At 33.6% G+C, this 20,531-nt stretch overlaps 3 protein-coding genes across 3 annotated transcripts; all 3 read right to left on the bottom strand.

Annotated features, from left to right (window-relative positions):
- Window positions 1-572: 572 nt before the first annotated feature.
- Window positions 573-7,663, bottom strand: LOC114179106 (B-type cell cycle switch protein ccs52A). Its single transcript, XM_028065325.2, has 10 exons — window positions 6,924-7,663; window positions 6,706-6,828; window positions 6,468-6,572; window positions 4,069-4,248; window positions 3,906-3,968; window positions 3,630-3,824; window positions 2,169-2,270; window positions 2,015-2,077; window positions 1,826-1,894; window positions 573-1,068 (listed from the first exon to the last, which is right to left on the bottom strand). Exons 1-10 carry the CDS (start codon window positions 7,389-7,391, stop codon window positions 1,015-1,017), a joined length of 1,422 nt encoding a protein of 473 aa, XP_027921126.1. The 5' UTR covers window positions 7,392-7,663; the 3' UTR covers window positions 573-1,014.
- A 3,437-nt stretch (window positions 7,664-11,100) lies between these two features.
- Window positions 11,101-12,305, bottom strand: LOC114179160 (expansin-A18-like). Its single transcript, XM_028065396.2, has 3 exons — window positions 12,080-12,305; window positions 11,699-12,014; window positions 11,101-11,620 (listed from the first exon to the last, which is right to left on the bottom strand). The coding sequence occupies exons 1-3, from the start codon at window positions 12,240-12,242 to the stop codon at window positions 11,308-11,310; spliced, it is 792 nt and encodes a 263-aa protein (XP_027921197.1). The 5' UTR covers window positions 12,243-12,305; the 3' UTR covers window positions 11,101-11,307.
- Window positions 12,306-17,256: 4,951 nt separating this feature from the next.
- LOC114176562 (PGR5-like protein 1B, chloroplastic) lies at window positions 17,257-20,166 on the bottom strand. Its single transcript, XM_028061639.2, has 10 exons — window positions 19,803-20,166; window positions 19,573-19,700; window positions 19,325-19,421; window positions 19,138-19,238; window positions 18,716-18,772; window positions 18,373-18,449; window positions 18,156-18,207; window positions 17,933-18,043; window positions 17,763-17,860; window positions 17,257-17,651 (listed from the first exon to the last, which is right to left on the bottom strand). Exons 1-10 carry the CDS (start codon window positions 19,996-19,998, stop codon window positions 17,582-17,584), a joined length of 987 nt encoding a protein of 328 aa, XP_027917440.2. The 5' UTR covers window positions 19,999-20,166; the 3' UTR covers window positions 17,257-17,581.
- Window positions 20,167-20,531: the final 365 nt, after the last annotated feature.

Genomic DNA, 20,531 nt, shown 5'->3' with positions numbered 1-20,531 from the left:
TATGAACCTATTCCTCAAGATATTTAACGTAACATCATATTTTTATTTACTAAGCTTTGGTTAGTTTTGAACCATAATTGATGGAACTGAACTGTCTGCATATTGTTGTCGTTAAAAATTAAAATGCACATACTAATATGGCTCTACAAATCACTCAGTACTCCATCCATAATAGAAAATCCTTTTAAAACAACTATAGTTTGTCTCTACATCACACAGTACTGCAAGTTTTTGCATTTCCTGGAGATATTTAAGACTTCCAAGTAATTGAGAAAGATTGGTGATAATGATATTACCAATTTTAACTTGAAGAAATTGATTCCATACATTTTTCAGGGTGTTAAATTTTGTTCTCGAGTTTCAACTACTGGTAATGCATCATATGTTGGAGAGAGAATCCACACAGGAATTCAAATAAAACTTCATTAAACAATTAGTGTATTGTCTTAAAAATTTTGAAAATATATTTTTCACTATAAATAAATAATGAACTAAGTAGTGATAATGTGTAGACTTTTAAAATCAGGAGACTCTCGATAATTAGAAGCAATGAGATGGTTAAAAAATTGAAGGAAGTACCAAAATTCCTAAAATGGAATAATTATATACAACAGCTGTTACAAGCTTGCTAAGGATGTGTTCTGTGTGTACTCGCCTTGAATGTATAACATCGGAGAGCATTATGGAAAAGAAGTAAAGAATAGAAGGAGAGGGAAAGAAAGAAGCTACAACTCCATTAACATGTATAAAATTCCGATGAACAATAAAAAAATGACCTATTTTTAAGTAAGAAATGAGACTTCACACGAATCGCATGAATGTCTTTATCTTTGGCAGCCACAATATACTCTCATAGCTCCCTGCAATGCTCTCCAAACGGTAAAGCATTCCTTATGATGTTATTTTTCATATGGTATGTTTTTTCATCATGTTGCTCCTGTTCTGAAATTTGTTCTGTGCAGGAAAACAAACTTTGAAATATGCCACATGATTGAATCAAAATGCCACGAGCGATCACCTAATAATAGTTCTTCCAAGAGATGATGCTCCGATTTCATTGTCAGTATTCTGCATCAATGGTCACCTTCATTAACATATAAACATGGAAATAAAGGGAATGGATGCTTTCATTAAACACGACCGTATCATGCGGAAATTTTTTTGTCAACCCTGACTTAGTTAAGTAGTTAATGTCATTTAAGAAGTGAGAGAAAGCAAATTTTTTACATGGAATGGTCATGTGAAATTTAACATAAAAGGACTTATTCCCATCACTTGATGAGAACAACCATCAATCCAATCTAAACACTAAATCATTTTACTGAGGTTGGCAGGGATAACTAGATGATTAACCATCAATCAAACATATTTAAGCAATATATGACATGAAGTAAAAGGATTGGCATGATGATTGTTGATCAAGTTTTTGCAGTATATAATTGTATTGTTGGTTAAATATTTTTTAATCCCACGTGAACAAGATATACAAAGCATTTTTCATACGCACAAATAATAATTGTCCTATATACTTAGTTTCTTTCCAGGAACAAACATAAAATAGATAAATTCAAGTAATGATACACCACTCATTTTAATAAAATGCAAAACAACTTGAAATTAAAAGTTATTTCTCAAAGGGGAAAAGTACAAGAAAGAAAAATGAAAACTGCAGCTGTCATAAAAACTATTTAAAGTGAATTTAATGTATCTGTAGTCAAAGTAATAGTGATACAGTTCCTAGTATGACTAAACGTACTATATTCACAAATACAAAAAAGCCGCAGGGCTTCAATTGTTTTTATCCATCTTTAAATGAGTAAATTACCTGTGATTTAGGGGATGGGAATACATTCCAGAACCTAAGTGTTTCATCTCCAGCTCCAGTTACAATAGTCTGAAACAGTATAACTCATCACAAGCAGAAACACAACATATAGATGATACGACAAAGAAATCATTTTCATAATCAAAGACAGAGTGATAGAAAAAGGAATAGGTTAAAGAACTGAAATACCTGTCCATCTGGAGAAATGGCAAGATAGAGAACTCTGTATGTGTGGCCAGTAAGAGTGGCCAGCTGCATCAAAGGACCAAAAATGGTGGTAAAGCAGGTTTGAATAAAGTAAAAATAAAAAAAGAGATACATCTTATCACAGTAGATGGTGTACCTTTGACATTGTGGGGTATCTCCAAACAATTATCTGGTTCTGGGAGTAACCATGTGTGCTTACTAGTTCGTTGACATTTTTAGACCACACGAGATTGCAAACCTGCCAAATATAAAGGTTGAACACCATTTTATTTGTATTAAAAAAATGGAAAGCGCAGAGCAGGTATTGTTTAAGAAAATGTATCTCCAAATGTCTTAATATTTGAAGTGGTAAATGCCACAAGTTCTTAAAACAATTTATAGGCCGGAAGAAACTTAAAGAATCATACCTCCGAGCTATGAATGGTCAACTAAAATGACATTTAATTTAGGCATTTTTCCAACTTTACATTAGTATAATAAACTCTAGACAAGCTATTTTCATTGTAATGTCTCAGTTTCTATACAATGATAGAGCAAATAATGATTTTACCGCCAGAACTGGATTTCTAAGGGTGACAGGAGATGACTGACTCCATGTAAGAGGAACATCAAGTGAATTCTGAACTTAGGTTTGGGTGAGGGCAGGGGGCAAATATTCCGTTATCATACCTTCACTCACGCCTCCCAGCCCGGAATTACAATAATAATATCAATAAGAAAAATAACCAATCCATGTTCAGCTTGGTACATTCCCAGAGTTATGGTATAATAATAATGATGATCTTAGTTAGAGATGCTATAAAGCTGTGTAAGCCTTTACCAATAGCTTAAGCTTTTAATGGAATTGATCTTTGACATAGTATTACAGATTCCTTGTCTAACTGGTCAGGGTTCAATTATTGTTACCCCCATTGTTTTAAATTAAGGTTGGATTTCATTATTTAGTAGGTTCATGCAATGTTCCCACTTCAAGCTTAAAGGGCCCTTAGGGCATCTTATGACGTTAGAGATGTGATGGTCATTCATAAGCCTTCAACTAAATGTCATAATTTGCCAGTCATCATAACCTACAGGCAGAAAATGACTAACCTCCTAGTTCTACCTCTTTCTTTTGGTAACTAATTATTCAGCTACTATTCATTTAAGATGATTCTACATTTTTAGGCTTTAAATCCCTATTTCACATTAAACAAAAAAAAAATGTCAAGACTTATTAATTACCACTCAAAAAGAATTAGAAAAGAAAGTATGTCTACAAGAAATCATTAAATCTTTATCTTTCAACATTAATCAGAAAGATTGCATTAACAGAGAGTCCTATTCATATTGAGGTCCAACATTGATGTACCATGACCTTTTCTAATCCTTTCTTAAACATGTTTATCTCTCTTCAATTGTATAACCTGAATCATCTTTCAAGCGCTATTTTATTATTTCCATTTCATAAATTACCCTTCACCGGAAGGAACACATATTACAGCGACCAGTAAAAGAATACGTAGTACCAACAAATAGCCATCCTCATATTACAGAAAGTATTGAAATGTAGTGAATTTGACATAAAAAGTATAAACAGATTAAACACAAGTACTCTTACCTGACTTCCAGTGTCCATGCAGCTTAGGTGTGAGTTGGTGGTAGTATTCCAGAAACGTATGCATCGATCTGCAGTTCCTCCCCCAGATGCAAGAAGTCCATGAAGATGAGGAGACCATGCAATAGCTTTAACAGCAGCTGTATGTTCGCAGTACTTGAGGACAGGCTGAGTTGAGTGTTGATTCCATACAAACAACTGCCAAAAAAATTATTAGTACTTGTGCAGGAGAATAAAGAATAATAGTTCAGAAGAATGCTTAAGTTTGCACTTGCATACTCTGTTGTCATTTCCTCCAGATGCCAACTCACGGTTATCATAAGACCACTTCAGTCCACAAACCTTTAAAGAAACAAAAAGGAAAATCAATATGTTGTTGGATATCATGTACAGTAGAATAGTTAGACAAGATGAAACTGTAAGAAATAAAAACAAGACTGACCTCTGATTTGTGCCCTGACAGTTTACTGACAAAATCGTCTTGTGCACGGATATCTCTTTGATAAATATTCTTATCCCTGCCGCCAGAAGACAAAAGAGATGAACTCCAGGCCAAGGCTCCAACACGTAACCGATGACCCTCCATAGACCTTATCTTCTTGCAACGAGAAGCATCCCAAATCTACATGGACAATAATTAGACCCAAGTATTGTTTAATTGGTGGGTGGGAAAAAACATAAAATGAACTAGCAAGTTTCACGGATGCAATGGGAAGAAAAAATCCTTTTGTGATCATGCAAAGTAGTTAAGCAGAGATCAAATTTGTTTTCTTGGGGAACTTAGCCTCAAGGAAAATGTGTAGAAGCAATGCACTAGATATCAAACTTAAAATGAAATTGAGCCACCTATATCTCTCCAGCCCCAATTTAGCTCCTTGAGAGCAAATGAGTTGGACTACATAAAGGTAAATTAAGTTTCTACATTTAAAGACACAAACCGACATATTTACGTTTTTCAGTATGAATATGATAAAACCAAAAATTTCATTAACTCATTTAATAAATGATTTAATGAAACAAGCAGAAGCACAATCCACATTAGCTGACTGTTACACCGGACCCTATGAAGCGCAGGCACCAAACACAACACAGAGAAATTAGTAATGTCCTATACGTAATGATTTATAATGGTGTTAAAGTAATCAATTATCGTAAAGATCAGAAGAAATGTTAGAATCGAAGCCAAAACTGCCCAAACGAAATGCCCATAGCACAAAATCACAAAGCAATGGAAATAGGGGCGTCTAAAATAAGAATAGAGCAAGCCACCAAAATGCAGTGGAGGTCGAGATCAAGAACCTAAGAGGAAGTCAGGAGTCAAATATTACACCAGAGAGGAATTAGGAAGCCAAACTTAAACACCTGAATGAAAAACAGGGAAGGAATATGCGACAAGATTTTTTGCAATCTATCTTTCTGTTATCTAATAGTTTGAAATTTGGTTATGAAATTTCCAAAAAAAAGTTGGATATGCAGTAGCCGTATCCTTTGTTTTTTTTTTTTTTTACTGAAGCAGTGTTATCTGAGTTATGTCTACAAGTTTCCAAGCTATTTTGACATGTGTCAGTGTCCAACATTAGACACGTAGAAATACCTGGACACTGGAGTTTATGCTTCTTACCTACCACAGAACTCCCATTCTTAGTGGAGCCTCTACACTTCCATCAGCTTAGCTTCTAGTTCACTTCACACCATTAGTATCACAGTTTTGAAGGTTCTTCCCACTGGGGTTTACTCGAGAGCATGAGTCCAGTACACAGATAGAGTGTGAGAAACATTACTCACTTCTATAGTGATCGCTCCCCCAAAATTTATCAACCTAACTTCATATTGACAATAAAACGCAATATGACGTGACACAACATGACAAGGTCTATAACACAAGGTTTTGGAATGGCACAAATATACCTATGAACTAAAGCGTGTATAAGGAGGTATTTAAGTGTCTCTGCTTCTTGAAAGCAGGCAAAGGGAATGATTCGTCCCCAAGAAAGCGTTTTAACGAAGTGAATGGAAGGGAGGGGCACAAAAAATGATAAACACAGAAATTTTCTAACCTTCCAATTTTAAACACCATCAGTAAAATTAAAATAAAATAATGGAAAAAAAGTATAGAAAATTTTATCTTTAATGAAAGTTCAACCTAATCCCAAACAAACATATCTACACGCTTATTATTTGTCTATAATGAACCATGTCATTAAAGAAAAATTCATCAGATTATTTTCCATGATATTGCATTCCTTAATGACTATTAAAATAATTTACATTCCATTCTGGATAATATAGACAGATAAACCACCAGCGGCATGCAATTTGATACTCATTTGCTGAAAGCTAAAAATCCAACCAGGAAGTACTCTGTCCCCTGGAAGACTCAGTTCACCTACAGGATGTCAAGCAACTAACTGACTTCCCTTAGAAGCTATCTTCAATTGCTTCCCATACACTCTAGCATGTTCTAATTAATTACTTGCCATTTTTTTCTCAACGAAGGACCGCATCATTATCTTGACGGTTTACCCCAATGTGCCTTCTTTTTGAAGAATTTCTTTAGGGCTTCAGGATCAACAGAAGCTAATCAACCCCCATAACAATAATGCTAAATGGCTGTAGTGCTCCACTAGGGTGAGGGCTACCATGCATCATTGCATTACTACACCACATATCAATTGCCATGACTAAAGCTTGCAGCACCATTTTTCACGATCGAGAGGATGGCAATAAAACCCAACCCCCAAACACGGTTTAAATCATAAAACCTGGTAATCAAATATCATCCTTTGGGAACCCCCGATACGAATCCGTAAATGCGACAGAGATCAGAGCGTAAACTCTTACCTGAACTTTACCATTGCTAGTTCCAACCGCAAGGTGCGTACCACGTTGAGCCCAGCCTACGGAACAAACGAGGTCATCAATCCCCAAATCACATAATTTAGTAACCTGCATGATCACATCAATACAGAATAATCACAAAGACAATTCTTTCAATTTGCATAAACAGAACACCGGCCAGCACACATCACAACCAAAGCGAAATCAAAGTTCCTAAATCGAGCAACAACAAAAAAATCACCTTGCTGCTACAAGCATTCCAGAGATAAACACAGTTACCCAGACCAACAGCCAATACATTATGCGAAGACCAATCCACTAGATTCAGGTAAAAATCATCTTGCAGCGCAGGCGCATCCAGGACCTACTCCAAACACCAACACAAACTAACATCTCAATCTCCATAGGCACCAAAAAAAAAAATTAAACCAAATTAAACTGAATTAAATCAAAATTCACCTTAAAAGGCGACCTGGGAACCTTCCTGGGAGCCTTGACCGGGCCGTGATTAACTCCGGGTACGGAATCGTCGCACATGAACGGCGAGAGCGAGTGCATGGACTGGCGCGTCTCGGTCTTGTACCGGAAAATATTCCGGCTGGGAAGCGTCATGGGCGGCGAGGCCGTTTTCTGCGGCGTGAGGGGCGGCGCTAGGCCGGCGGCATCGGGGCCGAAGAGGGCGGTGCGGAGGAGCGTGGTGTAGGCACTGGAGCTGTCATCACGGCCCTCGGGTAGCGAGGCGATGTCGAAGAGCGCGAATTTCGACGCAGATCTGCTGGGAATAAAGCGGTCGGAGTAAATTGTCCTGGAAGGCGACGTGTAGTGATTGGAGTTTATGAGGCGGTCCACGTGGCGTAGAGTGGCCTCCGCAGAGGGTCCGGAGGCTACCGGCGCAGGAACATTGAGTCTGGCGGCGGAGCGGTCCATGACGATTCCGGTGGAGCGATCTGGGAAGGATGTGGTGGCGAGGCTGTTAATATTTTCCCGGGAAAAAACCCAGTAAAAGGTTACAGCTGTTTTTTCCGTTTATGCTCTTTTTATTTTTGAAGTGGCGTAGAGAGGCTTCGGTTTCCGTGCACGCTCACCGTGGATCGTGGACCCCTCTGTTTCCTCACTCTGGCTCCACCACCGGACCCAATACCCCTCTCTTCCACTCTTCTTATACACTTTTACATGCAACCATAACACATATCACACACTCTCACTCTTTTTCCTACTTTTCATATTAATATCAAAACTAATATTAATATCTTCTTCTACTTCACCGCTGTCACTTTTTTCTCCTTCTTAATTAAACACATTCATAAATTCTTCTGCAATTTATTCTTCTGCATGCTTTTCCGTGAGATTGAGATTATGCCCTTCCACTTTAAGCATCCGAATATATCACTTTTCTCAACAATTTTTTTTTTCGATAAGACATTAAATATGATTTCAAGAATCAATCTTTTCTTAGTTTCTACTTTCCTGAGCAAACTATTTAATTTTACTGCCCTAAATTAAATATCTATTTAATTTTTAATTAAAGATTCTGTTTTTGTTAAAGACTAAATATTTATCTTAGTAATTCGTTACATATAATAACTTAACCAAAAAACAGTTGCCACGCTTCATATATATTAATTATAGCCAACCACTGTTATTTAGTGTCCCTCTTTTTATATTTCATGGCGTTAATTTCAATTAGAGCGTCTAATCGTTTTATTAGCTGTTAGTTAGTGATATTATTTAATATAGTAAATAACTTTTTATGAACTCCAACTCTTTATATATCCTCTTCCCTTTGTCCCTTGCTTCTGTTTATACTTCGTACCTCTATAGTAACGGAAATAGTAATAAAAAAAACGCATAATTGAGTATTGATATAAAATATTAAAAAAAAAAATTGAACAGTAATTGTTCTTGCCTTCACAGTAGTTAAACAACGTTGTTTACATGAACTGAAAGGTGCTGTATGCATTTATCATGCAATGCAAAGGCATCTCTTGTAAAGAGAATTAAAAATAGCATGCGCAAATAAAACCCTGGAATTTAAAAATATTCAAACAAGATAACTCACTTTTTAATTTTAATCGAACAGATCCTTAAATTTTAATATTACATTAATTATCTACTTATCCCTTTTTTAATTTGTAATTAAGAATACCTGATTATTTGGCCTGTGCACGGACGTAAAACCATTATGTTGAAATAGTAAATTTAAATGCAATAATGATTTTTTTTATTATAAATTATTAAAGAAAGATAAATTTTGATAGTAAAAACATTAATTACATTGAAATCAAGTGAATCAAACTACAGTTTAATTGAATTGGGTTGGTTATGAAATTGCTGTATATTAGTTGTATTTAAGTTGAATATATTTATTATAGAAATATAATAAAGTTTTAGGTTTTAAAAATTTGAATATCTTAGAAAAGGATTGGAGGGAGAATAAAAGGTGTATTTTCTATATATAGTTATACCAACCATGATAACACGGTTTAGGTAAAAAAACTATGTCATTAAGTTGATGAGACAAGTAATCGAAGGCAAAAGCTATAAAGAGAATTAAAATTTGTACACACATTATCACATGGGGTTTATTAAAGGTTGCTATAAATTCATGGAAGAAGTTCTTATATTTAAAGCACGCAGTATAACAAAATAAGAAATTGATAGATACATAGACATGATGTGAAATGAATGATGATGAGGAATGTGGAATGAAGCACAGATCCGTATGGTGTTTTCACGTGATATATTTCGTAAGTAACATTGCTTCTTCTTGGTTAAGTCGGAGGCACGTAACCCTACCCCATCTAGTAACTTTTTTATAATTCATTTTAGAAAATGTACCATAATTAAAATTATTTTGTTCTAAAAGGTATTTTAAAAGAATGTGAAATTATTGAGTGTACCTGGATAATTAGAAATATATTATATTAGGGTGGTAGAATGAAAGGTTGGATTTTATAAATTTTGGTAGTAGCAGGAAAGTATGTGGCATTGAGAAGAAAATATAAAATAGTGAAAATGAAAATGGCATCATGGTTAGGAGGAGACAGCCATGGCTGAAGTACATCCCAAGATGCAAGAAAACAACAAGCTCAAGCCTACTACCTTCCAAGATTTAAAACAGATAGTCTTTGTTTTGTTTTTATATATACACCAAATTAATCAGATTTAGATCTTTTTTTGGTTTTTCTGAAGATCAGATTGGATCTTTCAATAGTAACATGCATGGTAGTAAGATTTTTTAATGTTTTTTTAATTCTTTTTAATGTTTTTAAATTGGAAATAAGATCAACTTTAATGTCATTTATTTCTAATATATCCGTCACAAGAATCTAGTAGACTGGATTTTATATATATACAAAAATTAATTTTATCTTCATATTAATATTTAGTAAAGTGTTAACAGATTATTACAAAAAGTTAGATATTTGGGAAAATAAATGCTTGAATTTAAATTATATGATAACACATTGTTAAATAATAATAATAATAATAATAATAATAATGTAAAATTTACGTTTAAATTGAATTTTTCAATATTAAACCAATAAATTCTTTCAAGAAATTTTTTATTGGTTCAAGTTTGTTAGGAATTATAATTTTATTTTAATGAATCTCACTTTTAAATTAGGAAAAATAGTCATAAAGATCCACACAAGATTGTTAATAAATTTTATTCAATAATAAAAAGAATGGTTAAAAAAAGTACTACTTAACTTTGTGTATACGCAAAAAACAAAGCTGTAACAAACAGATCTTACGTTGAAAGATTAAGACAGACAATACGAGGTTATAAGTTAAATTTAGCGTCACTATTATAAAAAATAGTAATTAAAATATTTTTCTTTTCATCTGATGCAAAATGTAAAGTGTTGGTTTGGTAGCTTAAGTAAATACATTTGTTTGATTACTATTGACAAAAAGACCATCCAGTCCTCTAAGTCTAATTTGGATTTTACATCGGTGTTCTAACTTTATATAATTTGGTTATAAACTTTTCATTTCGTGTGACATTGGTTAGTCACTTAAAGCACCTAGTTCTTCCAACAATAATAACGTAACTTACTCCGACAGGTAATATTCCACATTAAATAAAAATTAAAAAGAAAAAAGCGTAACATGGTCGAAAATTACCACATTGATGTTCTAACTTTTTGAGTATATTGATACAAAGGCACACGACACGACCCACAACCCATACAACCTCTTGCTTAACCATACCAACTGCCACGGTAGCACAGCACATGTCATGGCCACCAAACCCTCCCTTCACAACCAACGCACATAATTATTGTTTCACCTTCATCAGCAACCCAAATTCTCAATCATAACTAACACCTCATTCATTTACTTTCACAATTCACGCATTACCGAGCCTGAATTATTAAGATCGTATACTTCCATGATTAAATAATAATATCATCAACACTTAATAGTTTTGTCCTTTCTTTAATTTGGCCATTGAGAGTCGAATACCAAAATAACTAATTAATTCCAAATTTGCAAAAAAAGTATAACGTAAGATCAGAAAAAGAAAGCAGCAGTGAGTCATCGAGTGAGACGTGAAAAACAAGATACGTGAGGAGATTTTCTTGTTCGATCCAGCAACACGTGCGTGCAACATATATGTCTGTATGAGTAAACAAAACTACTCATAATTTTTAATGATTCTAAATATTTGACCGGTGGAAGAAATTCTCATTGTGCCAGCAGTGTGACAACATTGGTGGTTTGTTTGTTTGAACTAGGAAAAAGAAAAAGAGAATGTCTCCGTAACATTTGTGAGATAAGAAAAAAAAAAGCGTGGAGATGAAATGAAGTAAATAAAAAGGATGGTGTGTGATGTTTAACTGAAATTGACGTTGGAGGAATACGTTAATCCTACGCCCCAGTTGGTGGGAGCAACATTCCAAGCTATTATGGTTTCTTTGGTGGTGTAAGAGGTTGCCTTAAACGAAAGAGATTGACCACTCAATGTTGCAAAAGCCTGGTAAGAAGCTCCCCAATTGTGGCTCATGCTGATCCACTCGGTTCCACTTCCTTTCACCCACATGTTTGAAATGTCTCCTCCTCCTCCCACATTCATCACATACACCAATAACCAATACCCATTTCCCTGGAAAGAAAATCGTAGTCCACCACTCTTCACGCAAGCCACTCTGAAAAATTATTATTCACCACATCACATCTTCACTAATACCATTAACTAAGAATATTAGATATTTAACTAACATTACCTTCGGTACATAACAGGAACGATTCCAGCTTTCCACTGTGCGATTTTCATGAAAGCGGGCTTGGACATGTCGAAATGTGGACGAGGTGGGTTGCACCACCCTCCGTTGTCAGAGGCCTCGGCCCAATTAGGAGGGCAGATATTGGTGGCAGTCACTGTGGTGTAAGGCACATTGGAAAAACACGCACTGGATTCCACACACTGTATCTCGTAACATGTCCCACATGCGTATCCATCGTTGAACAATGTAGAACTCAAAGCTGCTGTGTCTGTCCCATAACCGTTTATCAACAAATTTCCATATCCACACGCTCCTCCTACAAACTCATATTCATTTCGTTATGCTCTATTATTAATTAATTAATTAATTTTTGTAACATACCCATGGTGGCTGAAGCACTCTCGTCACCATAAAATGTGGCATGGGCTTGTGTCCACTGACTCGGCTGAAATAAACCCGCTACTGTTGCTGGCTTTCCCATCATTATGAACATCCATGAAAACAAAATCAACAACAACCTACGATGTTGAAGAGAGACAGCCATTGCTAAATTTTTGTTTGTTTCTTAACTTCTTGTGCTGTTTTTCCTAAGGGGTTTCTACATGTATATATGCTTATATAAAACGTTCACTGGTAGCTGATTCAAAGAAATTTTGTCTTCGTGATCCCCACGAAGATAACGCCCCTAATCTCTAATCGTTCAAGTCAAACATTATTATTACTCTCGTTTTCTCCTCTTCGAACAATATTGGTAGCCAATGATGTAGGAAGGAATATTTATTATATATATCATTACGTAAGTGAAAAACGTGCGAACGTGTTTCTTAGGTGTTGTCCTTTCTTTTCATCCACCAAGCAGCAATTACAAAATTCATTCGTTTTCGTAACAATAATAATAATTTCTTCATGTCCACACTTTGGACTAAAACAGCTACAAAAAAAAAAAAAACATGTTTTGGCGTGGATGATGACGGTTATCCATCTGATTAAGCAATAGAGAACCATTAAGTGACGGTGGTTAACAACGTTAGATTAGTTGGAACGTTTTAAGCCTTCAACCTCTACTTATATCGTTATTAAAATTTTAAAAAGTTAACTTATAGTTGAACCTATAAGCGTTTTTCCTCAACATATACGTTTTGTTATTAGAAAAATATTAAAAACATTCAGAACGAATTTGGATGGCTTAAACAATCTTGCTTTAAAATCTGGATTCCTAGAAAATCTTCGCCAAGAAAAGTTCCTGCCTCCCACTAGAGATGGAAATAGGTTCAATCTAAGCAAGAGATGTAAATTTCTCTGCTCTTTTAAATTTAAGGTTCGAGTCTAGTCTACATGTTATAGGTTTGTTTTTAAAGTTTCTTAAAAATCAATAACTTGATCTATTGTATTTAAAACTTATCTCGTATGTTAAAATTTTGGGAACTTCATATAAGTTAACTTAAATATATAATTTAATATGAAAATTTCTCAATTTGATTTTTTCATATAAAAAATTATTAAACGGTTTATATATATAAATTATGTAAAATATTATATCAAAAACGTAAAAAATTTTATCTTAAAAAAACATAAAGAGTTACCGGTGACACAAATCAGATCGTTAATATTTTAAGTGAATTAAGTTTGATATAATACTTTTTTACGTTTAAGAAGTAAATTAAGAATTTTCAACGTTTAGAAACTGAATTTATATATTTCCGCGTAAGATATATATTTAATAATTATCTGTCAAACATATATAAATTAGAACATTTAAAATAAGTTTTACTTAAAAAAATGAGACAAAGCTCGATATAAGTTGGTTAAATGTAATAAGTGTTGGCCATATAAACTATTTATATGATACAAATTAGTTTTAAAATCTAATAGATACTAACTTGTTTAAAAGTTCATTAGACAGTAAGATTTTCTAAAAGAATACATGTGTTTATCAGCATCACTTTACATATCAGCATGCTTATGTTAATCAATCATTAAAAATTTCTTTACAATAATATTAAACAACTATTCTTTTCATATTTATTTAAAGGATTAAATATATTTTTAATCCAAAACATAAACATGAAATTATAATTTGTATTTGCTCAAAAATTTTATATATTTTGGTTCCTAACTTAAAATATGTATGCATGTAATCCTATTAATCCAACAACGATAATTTTTTTACATGATAAATAATGTTCCAGAGTGACATTTGAGTTATAACGTGTCAAACAATAATTGTAATAAAAAAAATTGTTGAAAGAGAGGAATAACAATTTTCAAACAAAAGGAAACTAAGAATAAAAGAAAATAGAAAAAAAATAGTGCAGATAAGTTTGTTAAATTAACTAATAAACTATGAATATTTTGATAATTTAAAATTGATGAGTATGAAGATAAGGACGGGTATATGGACACATCAAATATGTACATATTCATACTTTTTTTCCATCTCGATCCTCATTCTCATAGTACTCATACTCATATTTATATTTAATCAATGAGAAAATTTTGCGTCAAAATTGGACAAGTTCAAACAACACCTTCATTTTATCAAGTAAAAATAATTATTGTTTGAATTAAGATATATATTTAGATAATTTTTTATTCAAAATATGGGAATTTTTTATTGATATAGTTGTGAAAAGAAATAAAATTAAGATTGGACTTGTCTATTTGGCCCACCCAAAAAAGTTCACTTGAGCAGAAAGCCCACACAAATAAAAAAATGATAACTAAATCCCTATAGGCCAAGGCCAACTCATGGATAAGTATGTGTTAGTTTGTCCTAGGTCAAGATAGACGAGATTGGGTCAAACCCAAGTCAAGTAGATTGTTTGGGTTGAGTTTAGGTTAGGCTACATCAAAGTCAAGCCAAGGTTGATAAGATTCGCATCATCCTAAGTTTAATTGAGCCAACATTGAACAAAATCAAGTGAAACCCACAAAAGGTTAAGTTGAGAAGAGTTGAGCACACCTCAGACCAAAGTGAGTTGAGCGCATCAGACCGAGTTAAATATGATTCACTCAAGGCCCAATCAAATTAAGTTAAGTCATTACACCCATGTCAAGCACGATCGAGTTGTGTCTACATCAAGTCAAGTAGAATCAAACCAACATTGGGTTGAGTCAAGTTAAGCCCACAATGGATACATGTTAGACTAAGTCAAGTCATGCTGAGTTGAGCTAGTTCTACCTTTAATTGAGTCGATTCGGACCTACCTTGAACTTAATTGGGTAAGGTTCACCTTTAACTTAATGAGTTGGACACACCTCAAGTGGAGTTGAGTTAAGTTAGATCCATATCAAACGAGTTGTGAAATATCGGCACTATTAAAAATATATTTCTAATTTTCGATGAACGTATTTTTGGCAGCCATTTTATCCTTCTGACTCACCTATGTCTTAAGTAGGTAAAAGTAATTAAAATAGTTATTACGTTAGATGTTTCGACATTCGCTTTTGCCCAAAAATGTATTTAGAAATTCGATTCAAAAATTAAACGGATTTTGACATCCGATTTTCCAGAAAACAAATTTGTACACATACACCGATTTTCGACATCCGGTTGTCCAAAAACGGATTTAGAAATCCGCTTCACAAATTAAACGGATTTCGATATCTGGTTTTCATGAAAACGGTTCAATTGTTAAATTTTTAAATTATTTATATTTGTTGTGATTCATTATATATTTTATTTAATTTCTATTTTTTTCCAACTTCTAAAAATAAAATATTTTGTTAAATATTTAATTCTTCATTTTGAATTTGTTTTTAACACAGACCAACTTCTAGTGGTAATGATAACCACGAATTTTATTTTACAAAAACCGAAAATCGAAATCCGATTTTTATTTTGCTTTATTGATTTTTTTTGTGAAATGTTTTTTATTTATTTTGAATATTTTGTTGGTTGTGCTGTGTTAGCTTTTAAGTATAATATTTTATTTATTTAACGTATTTGTTTTATAATTTTATTTTTAATTTTATTAATTGGTTGAAAATTTAATTTCGTTTTAATTTAACGTTAAATAGTTTTGTAATAATTTTTTATTTGTTATTTTTTTTAAATAATTATAATTAATCTAGATATTATAAAGGCAAATATTTTAAATAAAAGTTTATCATTATTTATTAAAAATTAAAAAAATAAAAATAACTATAAAATATATAACTAAAAAATATATGAAAAATAAAATTAAAAATAGTAATAAAATGAATAAAAAAATAACAAATTAAAAATAAATACATAAAAGCTGAAGTTTAAAATTCAAAAGATAATAAATATTAATAAAATATATTCTAAAAACAATTAAACAATAACTAAATAATATTAATCAAATTGAAATTAAATTTTATATGTAAAATAAATAAATAAAAGTAAACTAGTGAAATTGGAATGCCGGTAACTTTAAACAAAAATTGAGTTTAACAACCGGAATTCAAATGCCGGTGCACAATCCAAATCTGCTTATCGGGTTACAAAAGTTGGTTAAAGTTTTTACCGGGTTTAAAAAGCCGGTTAAATATTTTACCGGGTTTCGAAACTCGATTTATCCAAATTCGTTTTTCACTTCTACCTCTTAAACGATGCTATAAACGATGTTACACATGATATATTTTTTCCATGTTGAAACAATAATCATATTCATTCACATTTTCAAGTACATTCAAACAATAATCATAAATAGAAGAATAATGCTTACCACTCTTGGAAAAAACAAAGAACATTTTCTTGCATATTTCTTCAGTGCAGCGGCTGGTGTGGGTTTGGATGCAAAGGGTCTCCCCTAGCAGCAGAAGCTTTCAAATTAGGGGTGTGAGATTAAAAGTCTCTTTTAATTAAGAGAAAGTGGAGGAGGGAGGTTAAAAGGTGTTGGGTGTGTGACATTTATGACAGCCCATGACTTTAGAGGAGAGCAAAGAATTTTTTTTTTTAACTTTTTTACTGTTGAATAGTGAAAGGTTCAGAGGGGTACTATGGGAATTTTGAAGGAGTGTAGTATAACTCTTTTGGAAACCCCCTTCAGTTTTTTGTTAAGCTAAGAGGCCATTTTTTTTTATACAAGTTCTACGGCATTTTAAAAAATTTTAAGAACACATATTAGCAATATTCACTGTGGATAACATAAAATTTTTGATGTGTTATATCATGTTATTTTTTAGTTTCTATATGACTCCGAAGTTACTATCGTTGCCCATTCTATCGTATTATCATATTTTTCATGGTTAACATTGAATTCGAAAAAAAAAAAAAAGTTCAATTTTGTGATTGTAAAATTCAAAACACTATGTTAACTCATTTAAAAGTTTTCATTTTTAATTCACAAATGCTTGTTTTTATCGGTTCAAAATAAAAAGATACCATTACCCTCCTAAAATTTAAGGTATTCATCCAATTTAGAAAGCCTAATAGAGTACAAGAAATATATATATGTGAATTAGCTTTAATTGCGTAAATATTGTCAATTTTCTTTGCTGTTGTTCATATTCCAGGGAATATAAAGGTTCTGTTAGGAAAAATTGTGTTACTTTTTTCATATCAGGTTCTTGCCTCAATAATAGAAGAAAAATTTTGCACAAGTGTGTAACAAAAATCCTTACACACACATTATTGTAGGTTAATCTGATCGATGGTGTTAAGCACCCTCATAACTCAACTCTTGAAGCAGAGACAATCCAGTTTATGCTATACAAAGTCCATATTACTTACAAGTATACAAAGACCATATAGTCACAAGTACATGGTGGCACATACAATTGAGATGACACCAGTTGGGTGTGATGGTGATAACATCACTTCCAACACCATTTTCTCACGTACATGGCAATTTACTAAATGATTAATTTGTCACTTTCACAAGAACTTTTATGAATGATCGCTAGAATCACCTCCCCTTAGGCGTTACTTCCCTCTGGTAATGTAATCAATCTTGTAGTTGAATCATATTCCATTGTAGTGCCACAGCTGAGGCAAAATGTTTCATTCAATTCTTCAGTTAATGTCATACTATAAATAATATAAGAATTTGAATCACATGAAGCAACGATGGTTGGTTAATGAGTTGTATTTACATACTTGTTGCATTTGACAGTGTTTGTGGAACCACCATTTGAAATTGACAGTATAGTCCCAAAGAAAGAGGTGTTTTCGGTACCACAGTTAGGACAGGGACCCTGCAGAAATCAAATGTCAGTAACATGTAGTAATCAAATACAACCTTCATGTTCATATCAGTAAAACTATACCTTTAAAATCACAAAGTCTTTTACTATGGCATTTGTTAGATTCAGAGCTATCCACACAATGAGGGGAACCGCAGCAAACCAAGTGAAAATGAAACTAAAAGGCTCTGGCAGCTGCACTCAATAACAATGCATAATATATGGAATCAAACTGCATCCAAATCCAGTCAAATTGAACAACAAGTTTTGGAATACAAGATGCAAGATAAAAATGAAGGGAACATACCTCTAGCAAATATGTGATCTCAAATCCAGTCAGATCATCAAGAAAGAAGAACCTAATATCATTTATTTTAGAAGTTTCAGTTTCGGGATATGTCTTGTGTATCAAAGAAACCAAATGTAGATAGCATCTTGAGCTAAAATTTTTGGTAAATACATCGTGAACCCTATAAACGGACTGTAATTAGTAAAGAATTTTCGGTAAAATTTTTGGTACTCACAGTCCTAATGCAATCACTGTAGCCGGGACGTTCAGCAAGAGCATCTTTAAATAATCAACCGATAGGTCACTGTAAACCTATAAACGGACTGTAATTAGTAACGTAAAGAATAAAGATGAAAAAGCTCAGATCCAAGTATTCATGAATCGCAAATGGTTTGATCAAATCATAAATCTGAATTCTAATGACTAAGAAGCATTTGATTTGACATGTAATATCACTTGGCATTACTTTTTGTGATACAACAGATCTTAGTAGTTTATATTCGAATTTGAAAACAGATCTCTTTGTGATGAAATAAGAAACAAAACCGACGACTAGCAAAACTGAATTCAAAGAATACCTTTCTACTACGAAGACTGCACCTTGGACCCTCAGCCACAATTTCACTCCCTTCTATCTGGAAAACAACTATGAGATCAGTAAATAAAACCAGAAGGTGGAGATACGTTCAGCAACTAACCTAATTCCAATTGCATTCCCTAATTTCGGTGATCAATTTCATTTCATGTGAAAACTTTCCAAAATGAAACCCATGTGACAAAGTTTCATGAACTGCTGTACTAGTTCTCCCTTTTTTTGAATTTGTGTTACAGTATCAACCCAAAGTTCTTAACCATTGATATGACCTGGATGATATACTTTTTTACTTCTTTTTACCTTAAATTATCAGGGGGATGATGATGATTTTACACATTTTCATAGATGCACCATCTGCTACAATAAGACTTCCAAATTTTGATCGATGAAAAAAAAATGGCAAACCTTTAGCCTCATTTTCAACTCATCAAACTCTTTGTCAGTCATAATTGGGTTTCCAGACACATAGGCCATAGAAGCTTCCAGGAACTTTTGCTCGTCGGAACCTGCAATCAACCAACAAAGAAACTTCAAAAACACAAATTCAATGACAGCAGCAGCTTCTGCTAATGTGATCGAAGTTGTCTCATACTTAGCATGACAACACTGCTCCCTTCCCACATGAGCTCTTCCTTAAGATTATCAAATTCTTCATTAGACATGATAGCCTTTCCCTCATAATAGAATGCCTGTCGAGTAGAGAAAACAAAACAAATACAAAATTTAATTCACATACACGAAAAGACAATGCCTGTTTTCTGTACAATCATCGTCGATCACACGAAAAGCATATAACCAATAAGACAGAAACAAACAAACTTAGAACTTGTGGGGCCATACTTGTAGTGCCTGAAGAAAGTCCTGCTCAAGTTCACCAATTGATTTCTTCTCTTTTCTGTCTATGCTACAATAAGGGAGGATTTTACCATCAACAATGTTTCCATCCTCTTCAAATTCACTAACCTTGCCTGAAAAAAAAAAAAAAAAAAAAAACAAGTGGGCAGTGAGAGAAGCTGTTGTCAGAAGATGAGAATGAATCATGATTTTTAGAGATGATGTATTGAGGAGACCTTGTTGATCTGCCGTGGCCTTAGGAGAAAGTAAAAACAGTCTGCGGCGGAGGCATGAGTGGCGTCCATTGAAGTGAATGAGGTGGACACCGGAAGAAGGAGAAGAAGAAGAAGACAAGGAAGGGATTGGTGCGAAGGGTGCAGAGCATGGACGAGGGAGTGTTAAAATGAAGGCTAGTTTGCTAGCCGTGAACATGGTGATGGTGGTGGTCGCTGTGAATGAAAACAGTGCAGTGGGAAAGTTGAAGGTGGTGGTGGTGGTTTTGTTTGGAGGGAAAGGAGGATTATGGAGAGTGGAGAGAGGTGGAAGATAAGGTAAGTGGAACGTGTGGAGGGAAATGCAACGGCTTATTCCGCTTCCTTCTCTTCATTCGTTGTTTCGCTAGTAGACAACCTCATCATATCGCTTACTACCTTTGTTTCTTACATGTCTTTTGATTACGTGTTCCTTAAAAATCTGGTGTGGGCACCCTCATGTGTTGCGTTGGCTTTACTATCGCCACGGGTTTTCCCTCACGTAGGCAAGGAGGGCCCCACGTCAAATGACTGTGATTAAGAGTTTTTCTTAGTTTCTTGATCCATTACTTAGAAGGATAAAAATAAAGAAATTTCATAAGGAAGAATAGTCATCTTCAACCTATCATAACACAACTAAAGCAAACTTAGAATTTGTAGGAGTTATTTGAACAGTGTTGGCATCTTAATTAGCTTTGGGGAAGACCTGAAGGT

Source organism: Vigna unguiculata, chromosome 3 (genome assembly GCF_037176805.1).
Source record: "Vigna unguiculata cultivar grain cowpea cultivar isolate G323 ecotype 2 chromosome 3, ASM3717680v1, whole genome shotgun sequence".
NCBI classification, from domain to species: domain Eukaryota; kingdom Viridiplantae; phylum Streptophyta; class Magnoliopsida; order Fabales; family Fabaceae; genus Vigna; species Vigna unguiculata.
This window is presented reverse-complemented; position numbering and strand designations above follow the sequence as displayed.